The 22992-nt window shown below is 50.9% G+C and overlaps 2 protein-coding genes across 9 annotated transcripts in view; one reads left to right on the top strand and one right to left on the bottom strand.

The window, feature by feature from the left end:
- The window catches only part of Erich1 (glutamate-rich 1), a gene marked incomplete at its 5' end in the record, with an annotated part of 52793804 nt that overhangs the window by 10645824 nt on the left and 42124988 nt on the right, over positions 1-22992 (bottom strand).
- Positions 1-22992, top strand: part of Adgra2 (adhesion G protein-coupled receptor A2) — a 38345-nt gene that overhangs the window by 8851 nt on the left and 6502 nt on the right. For 6 of the 9 annotated variants that reach the window (XR_015639277.1, XR_015639276.1, XM_087587301.1 and 3 more), the window contains exons 2-13: positions 5680-5751; positions 16427-16498; positions 16812-16883; positions 17054-17125; positions 17631-17794; positions 18136-18349; positions 19155-19319; positions 19855-20053; positions 20610-20759; positions 20870-21031; positions 21789-22013; positions 22198-22414. Coding sequence is in view for 6 of the 9 variants with exons in the window: in XM_087587301.1 (XP_087443427.1) it covers positions 5680-5751; positions 16427-16498; positions 16812-16883; positions 17054-17125; positions 17631-17794; positions 18136-18349; positions 19155-19319; positions 19855-20053; positions 20610-20759; positions 20870-21031; positions 21789-22013; positions 22198-22414 (1784 nt within the window). In the remaining 3 variants the exon portion in view is untranslated. Of the gene's footprint in view, positions 1-5679; positions 5752-16191; positions 16270-16426; positions 16499-16811; positions 16884-17053; positions 17126-17630; positions 17795-18135; positions 18350-19154; positions 19320-19854; positions 20054-20609; positions 20760-20869; positions 21032-21788; positions 22014-22197; positions 22415-22992 lie in introns of those variants that run through there. The other 3 variants (XR_015639278.1, XM_087587305.1, XM_087587302.1) reach the window with 1 other exon arrangement.

Below are 22992 nucleotides of genomic sequence, written 5' to 3'. Positions count from 1 at the left end.
GATAGTGGGAATGTTTTTCTTCCCATTGGAGAGAGCTCTGTGTGTGTGTGTGTGTGTGTGTGTGTGTGTGTGTGTGTGTGTGTATCTGTGTGTGTGTGTGTCTGTGTGTGTGTATCTGTGTTCATTCACCCCACTATCAGACCTGCAACTTCTAATTTTTTTGCCTGCCTGTAACATCTCCAGACTTGAGAGTCCGATATACACAAGACCCCGGTTTCCCTGTGTCGGTAAAAACAAATTCCTAGATTCACGCACACTTGAAAACAAAACCAACATCCTGCCAACACTCTGGACGATGCAGGTTTAAAGTAAAATTCCTTGGCTCTCTTGGGGGAAATTAAAGCAAAAGATTCAGTTCCGGGTACTGAGGGACTCAGGCCATAAAGCCAACCATCTGCTGGAGTCTGTCAAGAGTGCTACTGCTGCCTAGAGGGGTAGAGCCCATCAGAGAAGGGTAAAGAGCTGTTGGCCTCATGGCTGCCTGTGTGTGTGTGTGTGTGTGTGTGTGTGTGTGTGTGTGTGTGTGTGTGTGTGTAGATCAGAATCATGGGCTCTGCATGTAGAAAATATATGAGTTTTGAGGCTTTAGGGGCTAGCATTTGTGCTGGTCAAGCAAGAGTCATGGGTTGCACCCCCCACTGCAGCTGTGCCCTCTCCCAGCACAAAGGCATATGGAGAAGGAGCCCAGTTACAGGAGGTCTCTGCAGAGTAGGGTGGGATGTGGTCTGGGGCTGGCCAGGCTAAGAGTTAAGTTGTTGTTTGTGTCCAGAATTTCATCCTGGACTGCCTCACGGGCTGGTCCCCGTCTTTTGTGATGCTCCTGAACCCACAGTGCTAGATGGTGCACACTCAGAGAGTGGCTGCTCTGAATCAGGATGTGACGGCAGGCATACGATACGCTCCAGCTTCCAAAGATTGGTCACGCACAAAGAAATAAAACATCTAATTAATAGTGTCGTTAATATGTTACACGTTGAAATGAAAGGACGTTGTGCGTGTTGGGTTTAATTAGGTTTTATTAAAATTAATTTTTAAGCTTTTAAAAAAAAGAGAGAGACTGATAGAAAATTTAAAATTACACATTATGGTCTGTATTGTATTTCTATGAGCCAGCTCTAAGTTAAAGGTTTGGGGTCTATGAAAGGTTAGAACCATGGCTGAAGGGCCTGGGAATGTGGGGCCCCCATCACCACTTATGAGCCCATCTGAACAGAGAGAGGTCTTTACCTGAGATCTCAGGCTCTCATTTTGGAAATTTGAGAGTAGGAATTTTCTTTTTTAGAACTCTGATTTCAATTCAATGGTCTTTCAAACATTTTTATACATAAAGTAGTTAATTAATTATGTATTAGGAAGCATTTTCAGGCTGGTGTCTGGTGCCTGCAATCCTAGCATCTGATAGGGAGTCACAGAGATCATGAGTTCCAGGACAGCTTAGACTACAAAGCAAGCCCCCCGCCTCCCGTCTCCACAGAGGAGAAAAGGCAGAGGCCGGAGGGATGACTGGGTGAGTAAGAGCATGGACTGTTCTTCCAGAGGACCAGAGTTCAGTTTCAGGCACTCACAGCAGATAGCTCACAATGACATATATATAACTCCAGCTCCAGGAGATCTAGGTCCTCTGGCCCACACAGGTACCTGCACACCCATGCACACACCCGGCCAGCAGATACTCATACACATAATTTAAACACAATAACACTTTAGAAAGAAAAGGAAAGCAGGGCTGGCAAGAGGGTCCAAAGGACGAGGGCACTTACCACTACCCCTGAAGCCTGAATTCTCGTCTCAGAGCCAACATGGTAAAAGGGAAAAACCAGCTTCTGCAGCTTGACCTCTGACATGAGTGCATGCATGCACACACACAGAGACACACAATATGCACACACACACATGCACACACACATACATATATGTGTGTATATGTATATGTATATGATGTATGTGTCTATGATGTATATATGTGTATGTGTCTATGATGTATATGTATATGTATATGATTTATGTGTCTATGATGTATATGTGTGTATGTGTCTATGATGTGTATGTATATGTAGAGCAGGGATAGGATAGGAGGGAAGAAGAGGGAAAGAGAGGAAAAGGAGGGAAAACGGGAAAAGGGGAGCGAGAACATTTTGTCAGTACACTCATTATGTGAGTGTGAGCTTGAGGAGGGCAAAAGCCAAAGTGCAAGAGTCACCCTCTTTGTCACTATATTCATCCTAGGGATGGGACTCGGGTCACCAGGTTTGGCAGCAAGTGCCTCTAGCCACTGAACTGTCCTGCTGGCCCCTAGTGTAAGATTAAGGGGGTAAAATGTTTTTAAAGATGTATTTATTTACTTGCCTGGTTACTGTGGGATAGTCTTACTAGGTAGCTCTGGGTGGCTCGGAACTCAGAGTCACTTGCCTCTGCCTCCCGGGTGCCAGGATTAATGTTCTGCACCACCACACCCGGCCAGAGATTTACCTTTTAAAAAAACCTGTGCCTTTTTCTTTTCTAAAGATTAAAAAAATATATTTTATGGTTGTATGTTTGTATACACGTGCATGTGTGTACTGTGTGCGTGCCTGCTGCCTACAGAGACCAGAAGAAGGCATTAGATCTCTTGAAACTGGAATTTATTTTGAGAGAGTGCCACACTGTATAATCCCCTCAATGGCCTGAAATTCACTATGTAGACTGGGGTGGCCTCAAACTCAGAGAGATTGGCCTGCCTCTGCCTCTCTGCCTCTCTGCCTCTCTGCCTCTCTGCCTCTCTGCCTCTCTGCCTCTCTGCCTCTCTGCCTCTCTGCCTCTCTGCCTCTCTGCCTCTCTGCCTCTCTGCCTCTCTGCCTCTCTGCCTCTCTCTCTGCCTCTCTCTCTGCCTCTCTCTCTCCCTCTGTCTCTGCTTTTCTCTCTCTGCCTCTCCCCTTCTCTCTCTCTCTCTCTCTCTCTCTCTCTCTCTCTCTCTCTGCTTCTCTCTCTGCCTCTCTGTCTCTCTCCCTCTCTCCCTCTCTCCCTCTCTCCCTCTCTCCCTCTCTCCCTCTCTCCCTCTCTCCCTCTCTCCCTCTCTCCCTCTCTCCCTCTGCAGCTCCCTCTGCCTCTCTGCCTCTCTCTGCCTCTCTGCCTCTCTCTGCCTCCCTGCCTCTCTGCCTCTCTCTGCCTCTCTGCCTCTCTGCCTCTCTGCCTCCCTCTCTCTCTGCCTCCCTCTCTCTCAGACTCCCTCTCTCTCTGCCTCCCTCTCTCTCTGCCTCCCTCTCTCTCTGCCTCCCTCTCTCTCTGCTCCCTCTCTCTCTGCCTCCCTCTCTCTCTGCCTCCCTCCCTCTCTGCCTCTCTGCCTCTCTGCCTCTCTGCCTCTCTGCCTCTCTGCCTCTCTGCCTCTCTGCCTCCCTGCCTCTCTGCCTCTCTGCCTCTCTGCCTCTGCCTCTGTCTCTGCTGTATTACAAGCAGATATGCTCTACTACCCTGGCTAGTGTGGGATTTTTAATGTCAGTGTTTTTCTAATTGGAATCCTCAATCCTCAAACATTCTCTAGTTTCCCACTTCAAGATAACACCCACTTTCCAAGCTTGAGCGCTAACATTCTTTGGGGCTTCTCTCTTTGTGAATGGTAGCTCTGCGCTGACATCCTTATCCATAAAATGAGAAAAAGGGAAGTTTGTTAAAAAGCTCTTCTTTTTTTCCTGTGTCTGAGCTTTTGATTTTCATTTTGTTTTTGCTCTGTCTGTTGGGACTGACCTCAGGGCTTTGCGCATGTTAACTACATGCTCCATATTCTTTTTTTTTTTTTTAAGATTTATTTATTTCATGTATGTGAGCACACTTTCAATGTCTTCAGACACACCGGAAGAGGGCATCAGATCCCGTTACAGATGGTTGTGAGCCACCATGTGGTTGCTGGGAATTGAACTCAGGACCTCTGGAAGAGCAGTTGGTGCTCTTAACCGCTGAGCCATCTCTCTCCAGCCCTATGCTCCATATTCTTGGTCTGAGCTGTGGCACAGTTCTGATGTGATCTGCTTTTTTATTTCCTGAGATGGTTTACTCTGTAATGGAAGCTGTCCTTCTTCCTCCTGTCCCAGCTTCCTGCCTGCTAGTTAGAAGTATGTGGCATACAACTGGCACCTTTAATGTGCTCTTTGGAATATCAAGATGGGGGGGGGCGCGAACGAACATGTGTGCGCACACGTGTAGCATTTTGGAAACCTAATAATGTCCCCTAAGTCATTCTTCTGCTAGAAAACATTATCTTGTCACCCTTGGAAGGACTATTAGATTATTAGACCATTCTGGAAGTTGGAAGAGCTCTCCCAGGAGGGAGAAGAAAGAGATGAGGTATCTATCCCTTTTCATTGATCCAGAGACACCTCCCTCTCTTGCTCCCATCCCAGCCAGCATGGGACCTGGGATATGGCCCAGTTGTGGAACACTTACCTAGAATCCCAAAGGTCCTGGACAGTTGGAGCCCGGGCGTCCTTCTTTGCTTCACTCCTCTGAGGCTTGAGGGCAGATCCCTCTGATAACTCCCCTACATTTTCTTCCTGGCCCCTTTTCTCTGTGTACTGCAGAGCACAGAGGCTGTCTACTCCAGAGACGTCTTAAGATCTGTGCTTTGGTCCTCCAGTGAGTTTTCCACTAGTAAGAACAGAGCAAAGAAGGGGAACCCTTTGCTTCCCAGGCCAGGGCTGCTTGGAGTTTAGGTTGAGAGTTCTCATTAAAGCTTTCTCATAAGCAATTAACTGGAGGGTTGAGCCCTCTGGCTGGTCTGGAACTCCTTCCTCCTAACAAGAAGTCTGGGATGGGGGAAAGGCTGAGCAGGAGACAAAGATGAGTCTGGGGCCTCTCTTCCCTAGAATATAAACGATAAATAAAACACATGATGGAGGAGGGACTGCAAAGGGGGAGTCTGGTTTTCTATCAGATCTAGGGCTTCAGAGTCTTTCTACGGGGTGGGAAGGCGAGGAGACAGTAACAGTAGAGCCTTGACAATCCAGAGTGGTCATCTTCCAGTAGACTCCTTGACCCCCAGGAGGGCATTAGAAAGCTCTCTTCCACCAGGGTTTCCTCCTCACACCCCTTTCTCCCTGTCTGTGTTTTGTTTTGCCTGCTTGTTTCTTTGCCTTTGAGACTGGATCCCAGGTAGCCCAGGCTGGCCTCAAACTTATGTAGCTGAGGACGACCTTAAGCTCCTGCTCTTTTGCCTCGCCCTCCCAAGCATTGGTATGAAAGAAGTGTGTCTCCCTGCAGGACTTTAGGATTCCTTTTCCATCCCTGACCCGGATGAGGCCAGTCTCCCCATCACGATGCTCTGGATTTTGGATTGAGGGAGGGCTTCTGCAAGGACAGAGCTGTCGGGGGGCATGGCAGGAGCTCAGTGGGGCTGACACAGGCTCCAAGTTGGGAACAAGACATTACAACATCTACTGAGCACTATCTCAAGTTAGGTCCAGTGTACAGGCCCTTCACTGCTTCGTTGGGAGAAATATATGACTTGAGGCTCTCACTGTGGCTAGATTGTTCCATCGGCTTCTCCCATAACCTCCTAGAGTGGCAGGTAGGGTCCCTGCTGCTTAACTCTAGGTGGTGGCATTTACATATTGCCACACAGCCATCTTGGGAACCTGGGTCCTGCTCCATCTGCACTTTGCATTGCCTAGCTTCTAACAGCACGTGTCTGTGTTCTTCCTGTCCCTCCAGGCTCTTGAGCAACAACAAGATTACTGGGCTCCGTAACGGATCCTTCTTGGGACTGTCTCTGCTGGAGAAGTTGTAAGTGCCGGAAGTTTTTGGGCAAGGTGGGGTGGGGTGGAAGTGGGATGCCATGATAGCAAAGGGTAGGAGGGTGACTCTGGGGAGGATAAGGGAGAGGGGGACTAGAACCTGCAGAGCCAGAGGTAGTATAGCACTTGAGGACAGAGCCTGTCAGTCTGGGAGAGGGAGCAAGTGCCTTTTCAGTAGGGACTGCCTAGTTAGTGATCTAGGCAAAATAAGGTCTCTTCCCCGTTCTAAGCAGAGGTGGGGCGAAGGGAAGCTCATTAATGCTCTTTAATGAGCAATTAGCTAAGAGGGCTGAGTGAGCCCTTTAGCCAGCCTCGACCGTCCTCCCAGCTGGCTGGCCCAGCATGAAATGGCTGAGGGAAACTTAATGTGACTGAGCTCTCTTTCCTTCATCCAAAAAAACCAACCAGCAATCAAGGTCTAGAGTGGGCAGAGTCCCGGACTGAGGGTGGGGAGCTCAGTCATTTCTGAGTCCCTCTCTTCCCCCTCCCAATTTAAAGGTGCATTTGGAGAAGTGTCCTTACTCTCTCCTGGAGAAGCCTCAGCCCATACTGATGACTCCTGGAGCTGGTTAGGGGCAGTTTGTGGGGAAAGGTCACTGAGCAGGAGGCGGGGGCCACAGGAGTTAGGGAAGTGAGACAGCAGAAGGCTGAGGGCTCACCTTTGTCCCAGGGCTTGGGGAAGGAGAGATGAGACCTTAATAGGACACCTGACTCAGAGATTTGACTAAGTCACTTAACCTGCCAGGTGAGGGTTTGCATCAACCCATGGCCATGCTTCCAGAACCCAGCCAATGCCATCGCTTTGGGCTCTTGTCCCCACTACACCCATGTTCCCAACCTTCCTCATGCTGTGACCCTTTAATACGGTGCCTCGTGTTGGGATGACCCCAACCATAAAGTTGTTTTCATTGCTACTTCATAACTGTAGCTTTGTTTATATGAAAGAATCCTGGGCTCTTTTCTCTTCTGGAGACCGAGTCTTGCTTTTCCACCCATACCCACCCTCTGTAACCTCTGGTGTCCCTCTCTGAGGCATTCCTAATTCATACACTATGGCCCTTGGTCCCTTCTTACACCATTTTGTTCCAAAGCCTTGGGTCAGTGTGATGGAAAATACAAATGGAGAAGGGGTGACGTCAGTGTGGTGCACACATCTCTGTACATGTGACCACAGAGGAGTTTGAGGGCCTCTTTCAGACAAGTCATCAGGACTAGAGAGTTCAAGGGCAACAGAGATGAAGAGTCCACCTAACCGTGATCGACTTTCTTATAAAAGCAACTCCATCCCCTTCACAGAGGAAGTGAGAAGCTTGCCAAGCCCACCAAGGTAAAGAGGGGGACCCAGAGTTCTTGGTGGGAGACAAGAGTGGTCAAGTCCATGTGGGTTCATAAAACTCTGATCTGGGCAGGCAGGGAATAGAAGAGGGTCCTGAGAGGGAGATGAGTGCTGTAGGGTGGGGCTGTCTGTCTGTCTTCAGAGTCCTCTGGCTCTGCAGCTCATATTCGTGTTAATGACAAAAGGCTAGCCTCAGCTCAGGTCTGAGGCTCAAATGCCATTTACATAGAAAGCAGCACAGCCTGGTCCTAGAGGGAGCCTGGGTCCCCACTCTCTCTCTCTCCCTCTCTCTTTCTTTCTTTCTTTCTTTCTTTCTTTCTTTCTTTCTTTCTTTCTTTCTTTCTTTCTTTCTTTTGAGATAGTCTTGTTATTGTAGCCCAGGCTGGCTCTGAAGCCTCCTGCTTCAGCCTACTAAATGTTGGGATTACAGGTTTACAGACGAGGGAACAAGTTCATTCTTCCACATGTAATTGAGCATTTGGGAATGGATCTAGGTCTTGATTTCTTTTTTGCCTCTGTGCAGCTCTGGCTGTCCTGGAACTCACTGTAGACCAGGCTGGCCTCAAGCTCAGAGACCTCCTTACCTCTGCCAACCAAGTGCTAGGATTCAAGGTGTGTGTACCACCCCCACGAGGTTTTTTAAGTCTTGATTTTAAGAGGGCAGGAAACCAAACATCTCTTTAGGGGTCTTTTGGGAGAAAGGCAAACCTATATGTTTTCCTTCCTGGCACCCATAGTTGAGCACTTCTGTGAATCTCAAGCCACCCTTTGGCATCTCCCATGGCTACCTACTCTCCTTCCTACCTGTACAGAGTACCTAATTAGGCCCTTCTCCCCAGCACCATGAACAGGGACTCTGCAGTGAGGAGGGTCCTTCAGAGGAAGTACGTAGAAGGAGGTCTTGATTGCCAAGTCATTGGGTATTAGAGGACTGTGCCACAAGAAAAGACACAGCAAGAATTTCCAGCTCTGAGGCCTCAAACCTTAGGTTCAGTCTGCAGCACAGAAGGTGTGGTGGCAAATGCCTGTAACCCTTGAACTCCTGAGGACCAGGAGAATGAGACCAACCTGCATTACATGCAAATATAATTATAAATCATTTGCAAAGACCCAATGGGCCCTCAGCTCTTTGGGGATACAGACTGGGTTCAAGGCCAGTCTTAAGATATATTCAATTCTGTCTCAAAAAAAAGGAAGAAGAAGAAAGGAAGGAAGGAAGGAAGGGAGGAAGGAAGGAAGGAAGGAAGGAAGAAAGGAAGAAAGAAAGAAAGAAAGAAAGAGAGAGAGAAAGAGAGAGAGAAAGAAAGAAAGAAAGAAAGAAAGAAAGAAAGAAAGAAAGAGAGAAAGAGAGAAAGAAAGAAAGATGCCTAGAACAGTGTTTCTCAACCTGTGGGTGTCGACCCCCCTAGGTTCAAGCAACCCTTTCACAGGGGTTGCTGAAGACTATCGGAAATACCAGATATTTACTTTATAAGTCATAACAGTAGTGAAATTACAGTTATGAAGTAGCAACAAAAGTTGTTGGGGTCGCTACAACATGAGGAAGTGTGTTAAAGGGTCATAGCATCAGGAAGAGTAGCAACCTGTGCTATAATCTCTTCAGAACTTCAGTGAGGGGGCAGAAGGGCCTTTGGGCAAAGGGCTGTGCTGTGCTCTGCAGGGTAGGGAGAGCACCTAACAGAGCTGGAAAACTCAGGCTCTCTAGCCTGCCGATTGATGAGTGTGTACTCTAAAACATCAGGTTTACATGATTGTGGGGGACAACCAAGTCCAGACTCCTAGGTCAGGCTGGTAAGTCAGACAGGGAAAGATGCTACCGTCTTGAGATAGAATTTCCTCTCGACAAGATATTTTTTCTCCTGAGCCTTCAGCTGATTACAGGATATCCAATTGCCTTGTTGAAGAGGTCTCGTTTAAGGCCAGCTGATTGTTCGTCCTCAGAACACCTCCACAGCGCACTAATGTTAGCAGAGTCTAACATTAGTGGTTTGTTTCTTGCTTTGATGTGGGTATCTCGGTGTGTCGCTCAGGACAGCCTTGAAATGCTACACTCAGACGATTCTCCCCGTAACCAGCTAGTCTTGCAGGTGCCCACCATGACGCACAGCCTGATGGCTGTGTCACTAACCATTGTGCTAGGGTAGGGAGAAGGCCCATAAGTAATGCAAGCCCTGTGTCCCATTCCTGCAGACGGGTAAGTCACTGGGTCAGACGGGGGCCTGGGAATTTTACCCAGCAGGAAGGGAATTCTCATGCTCATCGGAGGTTGGGAGCCAACATACCAGATGACCCCGAGACTGTGGGCCTATTCATCACAACTATGGCATTGTAGCCTGGTGTGTAGTTGGTGTCCAGGAAACACTGATCTCTCTGTCCAGTGGGAAGACTCGGATGTCTAGGCATGGACAGCTGAGACCACGTCAGTTCCATATCCCACGATGTGCAGACATTGTGTCCTATGGGTGGTTTGAGATCTGGTCTGGTCACTGCAGTGGTAATCTATAGGATGTGCCTTACTGGCCACAGGTACTGAGAGCCCATCAGGTCTTTGCAAATGAATGAGAGGGTAGCGTGTGTGTGTGTGTGTGTGTGTGTGTGTGTGTGTGTGTGTGTGTGTGTGTGTGTGTGTGTGTCAGTGTGTCGGTAACTGTGCTGGCCAATCGTAGGCAGTGGATTTGCATGCCATCTGCTTTGAACTCCAGGGTGAGGCTAGGAAAGGTACAGGTAGGCTGACAGAGGCACCAGTGTGGATGTGGGATGGGAGGACAGAGGAAGGGAAGGAGAGTCCTTGCAGAAGTGGATATGTTAAGAGGATTTTCATGGCTCGTGCCTTTTACCCCAGCACTTGGGAGACAGAGTTGGATCTCTAATCTAAGTTCAAGGCCAGCCTGGGCTACGGAGCGACTTCTTGGACAGCCAAGGCCACACAGAGAAACCCTACCTTGAAAAAACAAACAAGAAGAGAGGATCTTAGTGGTGGATCTAGGATCCAGGGGTACCCATCTCTATCAACTAGGTATGATGAACCAAAAAACTCCTGTCTGCCACAGGTAGCTCATGGCCAGCCCAGGGACTGTACAGAAGGACCAGACATGCCTAAATCACTTTTCCTTTGGGTCCCTCAGCCCAACTCAGCCTGTGGCCCAAAGGAAAGACATTTAGGGCAGGAGAGATGGATGAGAGAAACTGACAGAAGCATACGGCAGGGCCAGCTGTGATAGCCAGACATGATGGAACACTTGTAATCCCAGCACTGGGGAGGCAGAGGCAGAAATGCTGTTGCAAGTTCAAGGCTGGCTTAGAACTTACTGTATGGACCAGGGTAGCCCAGGCTAGCCCAGGCTACATAGGTATATAGAAGACCCTCTCAGAACAGACGAATAGAGCATGAGCCTTGCGCTGGTATAAAGAGGCTCAGAATCAAATCCTGTTCTTTCCCTTCGTCTCTGAATGCTTCTACCAGCCTTGCATGACCCGTGTGGAGGTGGGGCTAGGAATTCTTCTCTGAGAGGTTGTTATGGGGATAGATGAATTAGATCTTCTATACCAAGAAGTCGCTCCATAGCCCAGGCTATTCTATATATCTTCTGAGTGTAGGCTTTTCCCAGTGAAGGCTGTGCCCTTCCTTTCTAAAGAGTTCTATACATCGTGAGGTGTCTGCCTGACTTGTTGTGTCCCGTGGTCCCATCATGTGTCTCTTTTGTATGCCAAGGGACATGTATGAAGACCAGAGGACATCTTACTGGAGTCTACCCTTTCTTTCCACCACATAGGTTTTGAGGCTAAGATACAGGTTGACAAGCTAGTGGCAAACACCTTCACCTGCAGAGCCATTTTGCAGACCCTGGTTGTGCCGGGAACCTAGAACTCCAAGGTGCCTCCCTTTGCCCTCTGGAGTACCGAGATTACAGATGCAATCAGCCGTGTGTCACTAGGCCCAGCTTTCGGTGTTGTTTGTGGTGCTGGTGCCCCATACATGCCAAACAAGCAGTGTGTTACAGAACCAACCCCCACCCTCACGTGGAGGACTCATGTCCTCGGGTGCCTTGGATGTTTCTCTGTCCAGATCCCCCGCCAAGCACAGGCAACGGGAACAGGTTGGTCCAGAAATCTTCAGGGCTCTATGAGATGCCTCCATGCCCACCCATGAGACCATTGGACGGACGTGCCCCAGAAGAGGTCAAGGGAGAGGGGGGGCGGGACTTAGTATGAAGAAGGGTACGAGGCTCCACGTGGATGTGGCCCCGCCGAGGCTTGTGTGAAGCTGGAGCACAGGGCCCAAGGAGGGGAGCTCGCTGAGCTGGGGATGATTTGTCATTGCCTAATGAGATTAATGAGCCCTGGGGGCTGGTATGCAGCGGGTGCTGGGGCACTCATTAGAAGCAGATGCTCATGGGAATGGGCCGCTCACCAGCCAGGTGGTTTCCATTAATCTGTGGGCGGGGCCAAGGGTGAGGCCCAGGGCTCTGTCTCTCCATTCCATTCTTGTTCCCACTAACACTAGGGAGGAATGACGCGGAGAAGCTGTCCTGGACTCCAGCTGAAGCCTGCAGGATGGCTAACAAAGTCAGGGGCAGCCCTCTGGTTTGCCCCGGTCAGCATTAAGTGCTGGGGCACAGTGTATGTGCTCAATAAATACCCGTAGAATGGTTTCAGGAGCAGAAGCCCTGGGAGGTGGTGGGAAGCTGAGTGTCTGGGACCATAATGGATTTACTTAGCCATGAGACACCCCCCCAACCCTCCCCCACCCTCCGAGCATCCTCTATACCTGCAAGGGTTCTGGCCAGTCTTGCAGCCAGCCTGCCTGCACTTTCAAGTTGAACTCTGGAAACCTTGTAGGGCTCAGGGCAAGCTGCTGTGTGGCCAGCAAACCTATAATTTGGTTTTCAGACCTACAAGCAGGGAGGTCTGTGGGGGCTAGGAGGAGCCAATTCCGTGCAGCCCTACTCTTCCCTGAATGTGTGTGAGCACGTGACACACACACACACACAGTCACGTCAGCTCGCACTTTACAACAACTCTAACATGATGTAATTTATGTTGCCCATTTAAAGTGTGAGAGATCCAGTGGGCCCGGATACATTTCAGAAAATTGTGTAACCGTTGCTCTAATCTAATTTTAGAACATTTTCATCATCCACAAAAGAAAGAACTTGAATCATTAACTGTCAGTCTCCGTTTCTCTGCCAGACCTAAGCAACCGCTAATATCTTCTCCATTTTTACGGATTTGCCTGTTATGGATATGTCATATAAATAGAATTATATAATATGTAATCTTTTATAACTAGATCCTCTCAGCCAGTGTAACATTTTCCAGCTTTGTCCAGGCTTTATCAGCACTCATTCCTCCTTGTGGGCAAACAATAAATAGCTCATTGACTGAACATGCTATATTTTTAAATCTTCTATTTATGCATTGATGGATACTTGGTACTTTTGCCTTTTATGCAGTAACGATCGAGTTCTTTTGGGAACTTTCACCTGGTGGGCTTTTTTGTTTTGTTTTGCTTCTGCTCGTTTCCAGTTTTTGGAGATGGGTTCCAGATATATAACTGTGGCTGGCCTCAGATTCACAATCCTCCTGCCTCAGCCTCCTAAGTGCCAGGATGGAAGATTTGCATCACTGCTGTGGCCAGCTTTGACTTCCCACACTCAGGTTCTGGAAAGGACACAGAGCGTGACTGCCCTAGGAAGTCTCCCTCCATTTTGCCGTCAGGGGTCCCTTCCTTGATGCTGACACCTGTTGGCAGGAGAAGGGCATGCCTGGAGTCAGGGTGGCCAGTGTATGATCAAGAGTGCACAAAAGGCAATGGGGATAGGGACACACCATCAGTGAAGTGCCTTTGTCCTGGGTCTAGAGCTCTGTGGAAACAGACATGGAATCCATATTCTAGAAACATCTGTGTCCTTCAACTGGTTACTTTGGCTTGCAGCCTCAGCTAATTAATGGAGGATTCATTTAGATAATCTGGAGCAAGGATCTTTAAAAACAAAAAAAACAAAAACAAAAACAAAAAAAAAACCCAAAAAAACAAAAAAACAGGGTCTCGATACATAGACCAGGCTATCTCAAACTCATAGGGGTCCACTTGTCTGTACCTCCTGAGTGCTGGGATTAAAGGTATGCACCACCATACCTGGAGTGTTTTTCATTGTGGGATGGAACTTGGGGCCTACACATGCAGCAGGAGCTCTCCCAGTAAGCCCTATCCCCAGCTCTGTGGAACAAAGTGTTCTTAGCCTGGGTTCCACAGCCCTTCAAGACCATGTCCCCACTGTTAAGTGTAGAACACTCTTCCAGGATGGGAGTCCCGACTTCCTCAGCTTTCCCCAGCAATATTATACAGGAAGGGTTCAGAACAGCCAATTGACAAGAGCCTTGGGTTTCTAAATATACAGGTCCTGGGGTAGCATTTCCTCCTGTCCCTGGGGAAGTACAGCCCTGAGCCACTTCCCCTATTCAGGGACCAGGAGACATGGCCTGTCATCCAGACGTCTATTGGACTGTCTGGGTTCAGCCCAGGGAGCAGCCCCTGGTTGGGGCCACTCCTAGGAACCTAACTGCAAGAGACCATCTTGGTCACCTCTGAGCCCCACTTGAGGAAAGGGGGAGAAAGCTTGTCCCTGTGGAAGCTGCCCTGTAGAGAGGGCCCCGAGTGCTCAGCTGCAGGAAACAGGGCAGGGAGAGGGGCTGGGGCCCCAGGGCTGCCTTGCTCCCATCTGCAGAGCATCAGTGGGGCAGGCGGGTGGGGTTCACGGGGTGGGGGGAGGAAATGAGAATAAACACAAGTGAGCAGAGAGGGGAGGGGCGGGGGGCTGCCGCCTCAGCCCCTTGGCAGCCCATGAAGGGAAGTGACACACAATGAGGAATGTGTTTCCCTCTACCCGCCCCTGCATGGGGGTGGGAGGCAGATCCCTGAGAATGGCCAGACCCCAGCAGAGGCCAGGGGGCACATGCTGGATCAACAGAAGAGGGTGGGATGAAAGGGTGGAGCCTGACAGTCAAAGGGGGCTGGGGGGATACACAGGAAGGGCAGTCCTGGGCAGGGGGACTTTCCGCTGTCCTCTCAACTGGGCATGCAGAGAATCTAGGGCCAGCCCAGGCCATTCCACAGTGCTTCTGCCCAGCACTGGGGCACCTCCACACAGCTCCAACTTTCTCTAGAACATTGAGCCCTGGGGTACTAGCATTTCCCTTCCTAAAGGGGACTCAGCATCGTTCTCAGCTTTGGTGTGAGAGGGACCTTACTGCCTCTTGTCTCTCAGCGTTTCTTTCCCCAAAAGGGACTGCACAAACAGGCCCCCTGGTGGGACAGGACAGCACCTCCCTATCCTGGACACCCATTTCCTCTTACCCAGCAGGGACATAGCTCAGTTAACTCTCTCCTGTCCATAATTCAGACCTGTCTCCAAGGCCTTAGCCTTACCTGGGATGGTGAACTTTGGTCAACCCCAGGTTGACCCCCAGATATCTTTGTCAGAGTTCTGTCTTCCTCCTCCAGGAGTGGCTCCCCTTTACTCACTGCTTCCTAGCTTCCTAGGCTCTTTCAGGTGGGAGCAGAAAAAATGGCCCTTAGTGCTCTGGGCAGCCTCAGTGTCAGTGTTAGCTTAGAAAAGGTGGGGTCTGGTGGAACCTTGGGTAGGTGGGTCATGATCTGTAGCTCTCCATAGCCATGCACAGCCTAGAGGCTAGTGCAGAAGATGAGTAGGCAGGTACCCAATCTGGCCCTTCGTACAGAGGCCTGCATGCTACATACTGGGCTGATGCCATTAGATAGGCATGTCCTCCTGGTTAGCGTGTGGGGGATGGGGGGGGGGACCTGCAGCCAATGGGGAGGGGAGGAGAGGAGAGGCAGGATCAAGAGTTGAAGTCCTGCCTCAGTGGTGTTTGAGCCCCTGAATTGGGAGTCAGGGGCTGCTATGAGATTCACCTGTGGTATGTCTCTTCATGTGCAGTGGGGATGACCCTCAGGAGTCATCACCCATCTTGCCGTGACCTGCTCAGCCCAAGAGCAGCTTCCTTGCCACCTCCTGACAGCAGTGGGGGGTTGGGACTGAAGACATTGCATAGATTTTATTAGCCCTGGGCCTCATCTGGACCTCATGATTGTCAACTTGAGCTTGGGGCTGTACAGGGGCACAGTGTATTGCTCACCCAGCCTTGCTGTCCTCTTCCTCATAGGCTCCAGAGAGGGGGGGAGACGTTGGAGGGACATGGGGAGGGACAGAAGGAGAGAAGGGGGAGGGAGGAAGAGATAGAAAGAGGGAAGGAGAGAGAGAGAAGGAGGAGGAGGAAAGGTAGAAGGGAGGGAGGAAGGGAGGGAGAGAGAGAGAGGAGAAGGAGGAGGAAGAGGAGGAGGAGGTGGAGGAGGAGGTGGAAGAAGAGGAGGAGGAGGACAAGAGAGAGAGAGAGAGAGAAAGAGAGAGAGAGAATGGGAACGCTAGCTGTTGGAATACAATAAATGGAAAGCTCCCCCTGATGGGTAGGTATAGCTGTTTTCAAAGGCTCCCCAGAACAGCTCTGTAAGATCTGGAGTGGCTCTGTTGAAGGACCATGGGAAGCCTAGTCTTCTATTTCCTGATGCAAAGCTTTCTCCATCCCCTGTCCCTGTTCCCCATTCAAAGCCCTTCCTCTCCGTCTCTTGACTCTAGTATCATCTTTAGTATGTTGACATAAATAAAACACAGCTCTTGTCCCAGAGGAGTAAGATGTAGTTGTTTCTGAGCCACAGGTGGGTAACTGAGATCGGGGAATGGATTTCACTTGCCCTGAATGACTGGAAGGTGTGACCTAAACTTTATAGTCCCAGAACAAAGAAGTCCATAGATCAAAGCACATAGCAAATTAGTGAAAGCAGGTAGCCATTACAGCAAAGTGGAGAGATCAGCTGTTCCGGGCCTCAGATGCTCTCTGAGGACATTCTTAGCTTTGGGTCATCTGCTTAGTCACAAAGGTCTTTGCTGATAGTCAAAAGGAAGTTTGGCTGAATACAAAGTGGCTATTAAGGGAACTAAAGATAGCCCAGGATAATTGTGACTTTGCATTTGCAACACAACTCTGTGTCATCATTAGGCAAACAGCTCCTGAATTAGTCTGCCGGGGCCTTCATACAGATCTGTTGTTCATGGGACTTTAGCTTACAAATGTTTCTCTGACCTGTACAGAGAGGTAGAAGAGACCAGTTGGGTTGGGAGTGTAAGAAAGATGACTTGGAAAGAAACCAAGTCCCACAAAAAGCCAGAATCTGGGTTGGCAAAATATTCTACCCAAGGAGCAGTGCAGCCCTCAGACAGAAGTGTGAAGGTCTCCCCACTGCTTTCCACAGGGACCTGAGGAGCAATGTCATCAGCACCGTGCAGCCTGGAGCCTTCCTAGGTCTGGGAGAGCTGAAACGATTGTGAGTGGCATGTCTTGCCTACCCTAATCCCAGCCCTCTCCTTATCCACAAAGAAATTCCCAGATCCCACAAGCAGCCACCCCTAGTGCCCACCCTGCCCTGTCCCTTCTCAGATACCAAGCCTTTACTCAAGACATTGGCTGGGGCCAAACATGGAGGTGGTTTCCAGCTTGCTGTGGCATTGGGCCCAAGCCTACTGCCCACATAATCTCCAGCTGAACGTCTCTCTCAGAAGAGAATCTTTACCCTGTTGTATCTGAGGACTTGCTGAGCGTATGTGTGTGTGTGTGTCTCTCTCTCTCTCTCTCTCTAGAGATCTCTCCAACAACCGGATCGGCTGTCTCACCTCAGAGACATTTCAGGGCCTCCCTAGACTTCTCAGACTGTGAGTGATAGGCCTTGGAAGGGAGAGGGGAGGAGGGGAAGAGCTGTGGAGAGGGAGGGGAGAACCTGGGAAGAAGAAGACTGGGCCAAACCATTTCTCCTTCCGTCAATCTACTGGCTTGGCCCAGGGGGTACCTCAGATCTCATCTCACCCTTCCCTGTACTCTGCAGAAACATATCTGGAAACATCTACTCTAGTCTGCAACCTGGGGTCTTTGATGAGCTGCCAGACCTTAAGATTGTGTGAGTATAGGGGTTGGGGATTTAGCTCAGTGGTAGAGCGCTTGCCTAGGAAGCCCAAGGCCCTGGGTTCGGTCCCCAGCTCCGGAAAAAAAAAAAAAAAAAAGATTGTGTGAGTATCTTTCACAACACAGGAGCAGCCCCCTGGTCAGAAAGCAGACACCTGGAACCAGGGGCCTTGGAAGGGCAAACCTCAGCCCTGACCTTTACCCCTAAAGAAACTCCCCAGTGCAGTGAGCAACCACCTTACCTGCCCTCCACTCCACACTGTCCCTTCTCAAACCCCCATTCTCTATTCAACACATTGATTGGGGCCAAATGTGTGGCCATTTCTAGCCCCAAAGGGCAAGCATCATGCCTGTTGACTAGGCAGACTGCCAGAAATGCCCCTAAATTAGTCCTGTCGTGGGCAGCAGAGCACACATGTACCCAAGGTTGTCTTCTCCAGTCCTTGCCTGCTTTGCTTCATCCCTGTGAACCCACGCTGTTCCTTGTGCCTGCCCTGCAGGGACTTTGGTACTGAGTTTCTGACCTGTGACTGCCGCCTGCGCTGGCTGCTGCCCTGGGCCCGGAATCACTCCCTGCAGCTGTCAGAGCGCACACTCTGTGCCTACCCCAGTGCCCTGCATGCCCACGCCCTGAGCAGCCTCCAGGAATCCCAGCTCCGCTGTGGTAAGAAACCTATCCCAGGCCCCAAGAGAAGGTCCCTCACCCACAGCTTGCTAGATCAAGACCTTGCTAGGTCTTTTTGCTTGTTTATATTTTCATCTGGCCTCTCCTTCTGGGTAACACCACCCTATAATTCTCTTGTTTCCCTTTTTTTTCTGGGAGGACTCTTTCTGATTCCTTTCATTCCCAACCAGAGATCACTAGAGGCAGAGGGTCTGGGCCTACGCTGTGGGATCCCACTCTTGCCATGAGCTGCCCATTAAGGACAAGTATGGCAGTGACTGGGGCCACTCACGGCTCACGTGTGCCTGAGCTCCGGCATCACCCCGATGTCTCACGCACAGAAGGGGCTCTGGAACTGCATACGCACTACCTCATCCCATCCCTGCGCCAAGTGGTGTTCCAGGGTGACCGCCTGCCCTTCCAGTGCTCGGCCAGCTACTTGGGCAACGACACCCAGATCCACTGGTACCACAACGGGGCCCCTATGGAGAGCGACGAGCAGGCTGGCATCGTCCTTGCAGAAAACCTCATCCACGACTGCACCTTCATCACCAGGTACAGGCTCTGTTGTCCCTTTCTAGTGGAGGCATGGAGACAGGTAGCACAGTCACCATTGCCCTCCAGACATGCTCCTGGGAGAAGGAGAAAGAGAAGCGGGGAGGGGAGGGGAGGGGAGGGGAGGGGAGAGAGAGAGAGAGAGAGAGAGAGAGAGAGAGAGAGAGAGAGAGAGAGATTAAAGAGAGCTAAGATGCAATCACAAATGGGTCTGAATAGAGTTTAGAACTAAATCCTCACTGCCTTCTGATTGGAGGGGCTTCCACCATGCCTGCAGTGCCCCTCCAATCAGAAGACGGTGGGTATGGACGCAAATGGATCTCTCATTCCATTAAAGCAAGGACCTGAGCTGGTATCCCAGATGGGCTGTCCAGCGGGGCTTGGAAGGGAGGCAAGGCTAGGCCTGAGAGCACTCACCAAGTGTCTTAGTTTTCTTTCTGTTGCTGTGATAAGCACCATGTGCAAAAGCAACTTGGGGAGGAAAGGAAGGGAAGTCGGGGGCAGGAACCTGGGGGCAGAAACTGAAGCAGAGACCATGGAGGAGCACTGTTTCTTGACTTGTTCCTTCCATTCTTTCTTAAACATCCCTGGACCACCTGCCCAGGGGTGACACTGCCCACAGTGGGCTGGGCTTTCTCACATTGTACCTGGATAAAGAAAAGGCTCCTGTGATTGAAGTATTTTTTCAGTTGAGGTCCATCTTCTCAGTTGACCCTCGCTTGGGTCAAGTTGACATGATGGTGACGGTGACAGTGACGGTGATAATGACCAGAGCACAAAGCCAGCTCCCCTTCTTCCCCCGCAGTGAGCTGACCCTGTCTCACATCGGCGTGTGGGCCTCAGGCGAATGGGAGTGCTCCGTGTCCACAGTCCAAGGCAACACTAGCAAGAAGGTGGAGATAGTAGTACTGGAGACCTCTGCCTCCTACTGCCCTGCAGAACGGGTGACCAACAACCGTGGGGACTTCAGGTTGGCTGCTTCTGCTTTATAAATGGCCGCCTGGCCCTTGTCCCTGTCCCCAGCCCTGCACCTGCACCCGCTGAGAGCACAAGTGACCAGGGCCACCCACTTGCTTTCTTCCTCCAGTCCCAAGGCCTCCCTTCTTGTCACTTAACCCACAATCTCGCTGCTACATCTCAGCAAGATGAGCATCTTTTAATTGCTTCCTCCCACTTTGGTATGCAAAAAGCTTTCCCGAAACAGGGTCACACTTTAATGTTCTAGAGGCCCAAAAATAGGGGGGGGGGGAATCAGCATACTGTCCAATTAGTGGCTGAACGTGTCTGAGAACCCAGATCTCTGCCTTGCATCCCAAGCGTTTGCCTGCAGTAGCATTGTCAGAAAACAGAATGTGGGGACTCCTTAAGGTCTGCCAGGATACCCTTTACTGAACCCCTCACCAAGCCCTGGGGATCTGGTGTCACAGTCCTGGGTTGGTGTTGGAAGGGGGTGGTGTTTGTCTCAAAGAGCCTTGGTCATAAGAGTTTCCTGTCTCTACCACTAGGTGGCCCCGAACCTTGGCTGGCATCACAGCTTACCAATCCTGCTTACAGTACCCCTTCACCTCTGTGCCCTTGAGTGGGGGAGCCCCGGGTACCCGAGCCTCGCGCAGGTGTGACAGAGCTGGCCGCTGGGAGCCAGGGGACTACTCACACTGTCTGTACACCAATGACATCACTCGGGTGCTCTACACCTTTGTGCTGGTGAGGCTGGGGCGCCCCCAAACTTTGATTCCTGGAATTGGCTGGGATGGAGCCTGATGCCCTCGTAGGGGAGGCTGTACCTCGGTGTGCTTTAAGAGCGGGTATGGCTGTCTGGCATAGTGGTGCATGCCTTTTATCCCAGCACTCAGGAAGCAGAGTTCAACCGTACTCTGGTCTATGTAGTAAGTTCCAGGATGACCAGTTATGTAGTGAGACCCTGTCTCAGGGGCCTGGGGGGTCAGGAGTAGGGTAACAGCAAGAACTATGGGCTGATACCTTTTTTTTCCCTTAGTGCTTGTCTTCTCCCAGGGTCAGGCCTCTCCTCTGTCTTCTCTATCCACCATCCCATTGGTTTACAGCCTTCCCAATCTTAGGCTAGTGGTGCTTGGCTTGAATAGCCTAGAGTTGTGACTATCAGGGACTCATGTGCGCTTTTGATCATGATGGTCTCAGTAGATGGTCTTGGTTCCTCTCCTGTGTTGGTCCTGGGTTCCAGGGGCTAGTTCTAGAACAGAAAGGGGAAACCAGGCTGATCTTTATCCCCCAATGCCCCCAGATGCCCATCAATGCCTCCAATGCATTGACCTTGGCCCACCAGCTGCGCGTGTACACTGCTGAAGCTGCCAGTTTCTCAGACATGATGGACGTGGTCTATGTGGCTCAGATGATCCAGAAGTTTTTGGGTTACGTTGACCAGATCAAAGAGGTGAGATTCAACGTATCCTCCGGGACCCCTGGAAGCTGTCTCAGGCCTCACACACACTGAGTCCCAAATACCACCCCTGCCCATAGTAACAGCCTGCCTTCCTCCCTCAGCTGGTGGAGGTGATGGTGGACATGGCCAGCAACCTGATGCTGGTGGACGAGCACCTTTTGTGGCTGGCCCAGCGAGAAGACAAAGCCTGCAGTGGCATTGTGGGTGCCCTGGAGCGAATCGGAGGAGCTGCCCTTAGCCCCCATGCTCAGCACATCTCTGTGGTACCGTAGGTTGGCGCGGGAGGGACCCTCCAGGGGCTAGCAGTGGGGGAGGGGAGCCTGAGAGTAGCATCCACAGAAGGGAAGTGCTCCCCTTTCCCCAGGACACGTAGCAGGCTCTGGTAGCGGTGGCAAACACAGCTCAGCTGTGAACCGTCAGAGCAGCATGAAGGAGAGGGAGATGCCATGGTGACACGGTGTGGGCCTTTCTGGTTGGGGGCTGAGTTGAGGGTTAGCTGGTGGAAATGAATAGGAGTGCAGTGGGCGTGAACACCGGAAAAGGGGAGCTTTGTCCAGGTACTTTCAGTGGAATGAGGAGTGCCCCAAGTTTACTGAGGGACAGTGACATCTCTAAACTGGTAGAATGAATAAATACGGTAGATCATCTCCGTATAAGATGTGCTAGACACTTGGGGACTTATGGGGTGGGGGGTAGACATGGATCCTGCCTGACAGCTGAGGTGCGGGCAACAGAAGTAGAAGATAGCATACGGGAACAACAATGCCTTCAAGAGAAGGAGAAGACCCATGACTGGAAGACGAGCGTGTGTGCACGTGTGTGCACGTGTGTGCGCGCACACGAGCACACAAGCGTGCACATAGATGACTCCATGGCACACGTGAGACTTTCCATGCTCTGAAGAGACAGTGAAGAAAAAAGGATAAAGGGAGATCTGAAGTAGATCTGAAGCGAGGAAACATGTTTTGCGCAGGAGACCACAATCTCTCAGACACTGGGTGACGAGTTCCTTCTTCCTAGAACTCAAGGAATGTGGCATTGGAGGCCTACCTCATCAAGCCTCACAGCTATGTGGGCCTGACCTGCACAGCCTTCCAGAGGAGGGAGGTAGGAGTGTCAGGAGTACAGCCAAGCAGCCCTGGCCAGGATGTCCCACTCGAGCCCGAGGCCCTGGCTGATCAGCAGCTTCGATTCCGCTGTACCACTGGGAGGCCCAACGTTTCTCTGTCATCCTTTCACATCAAGGTGGGCACCAGGGGAAGGGAAGGGTGTGGGTACCAGAAGCTGAGGAGGGTGGCGCTGAGAGGCAGGGGTCAGGGGGTGGGGAGGTGGAGGTTGGAGGCGGACGACACAGGAGACAGGAAGGGGCTGGGAGACATCAAGGCCCAGGGATGCTGAGTATCTCTGAGGACCTCCTATGTCCCCTCAGAATAGCGTGGCCCTGGCCTCCATCCAGCTGCCCCCCAGCCTGTTCTCAACCCTTCCGGCTGCCCTGGCTCCCCCAGTCCCTCCAGATTGCACCCTGCAACTGCTGGTCTTCAGAAATGGCCGTCTTTTCCGCAGCCACGGCAACACTTCCCGTCCTGGAACAGCCGAGCCTAGCAAGAGGCGTGGTGTGGCCACCCCAGTCATATTTGCAGGAACCAGTAAGGGACTAACTTCCTGCGCGTCTGTCTTGCCCCTTTCACCTCCGTGGCTCCCCCACTGCCCTGGTACAGTTAGCAGAGGATAGCAGAAACCTTACCATTTTTTTTTCAAGGAAGGGTAGGAATGAAGATGTCCTATAAGGGAAGGTATCAGAGGAGGTTAAGCTTAAAATGACATGGTTTTACGCCCCAGACAAGGGCAGTCTTATAGTCTAAGCATTTGACGTATCAGAAAGCCTGCAAGCACGTAGCCTCACTTCCTTTCCCTCCACACCAAACCCCTAGCTTCTTACATTGCCATACAGTGCTTGCCTGGTTGGGCAAGCAATAGCTCCTGAGCTCAGTGTGAGCTCGTCGTGGAAGCTTAGCGCTGCCTTTGGTGTTAAAAGGAGGGAAAACATGAAGGTCATAGCCTGCCCCATAGAGGCTGGTGCCTCCCTGAGTAGTGGAGTATTTAAATGATGCCCTCTGAGCTATTCCAGCCAGAGATTCCTCAAATTGATAGACCAGCAGCCCTCGTGAGAAGTATCTGAAAAAGCAAGACAGCCGTGGCATTGCGGTTAGAGGTGGGACTGACA

Source organism: Rattus norvegicus, chromosome 16 (genome assembly GCF_021556685.1).
Source record: "Rattus norvegicus strain SHRSP/BbbUtx chromosome 16, alternate assembly SHRSP_T2T, whole genome shotgun sequence".
NCBI classification, from domain to species: Eukaryota; Metazoa; Chordata; class Mammalia; order Rodentia; family Muridae; genus Rattus; species Rattus norvegicus.
The sequence above is the reverse complement of the archived record's forward strand: the minus strand, read 5'-3'. Positions and strand labels throughout refer to the sequence as shown.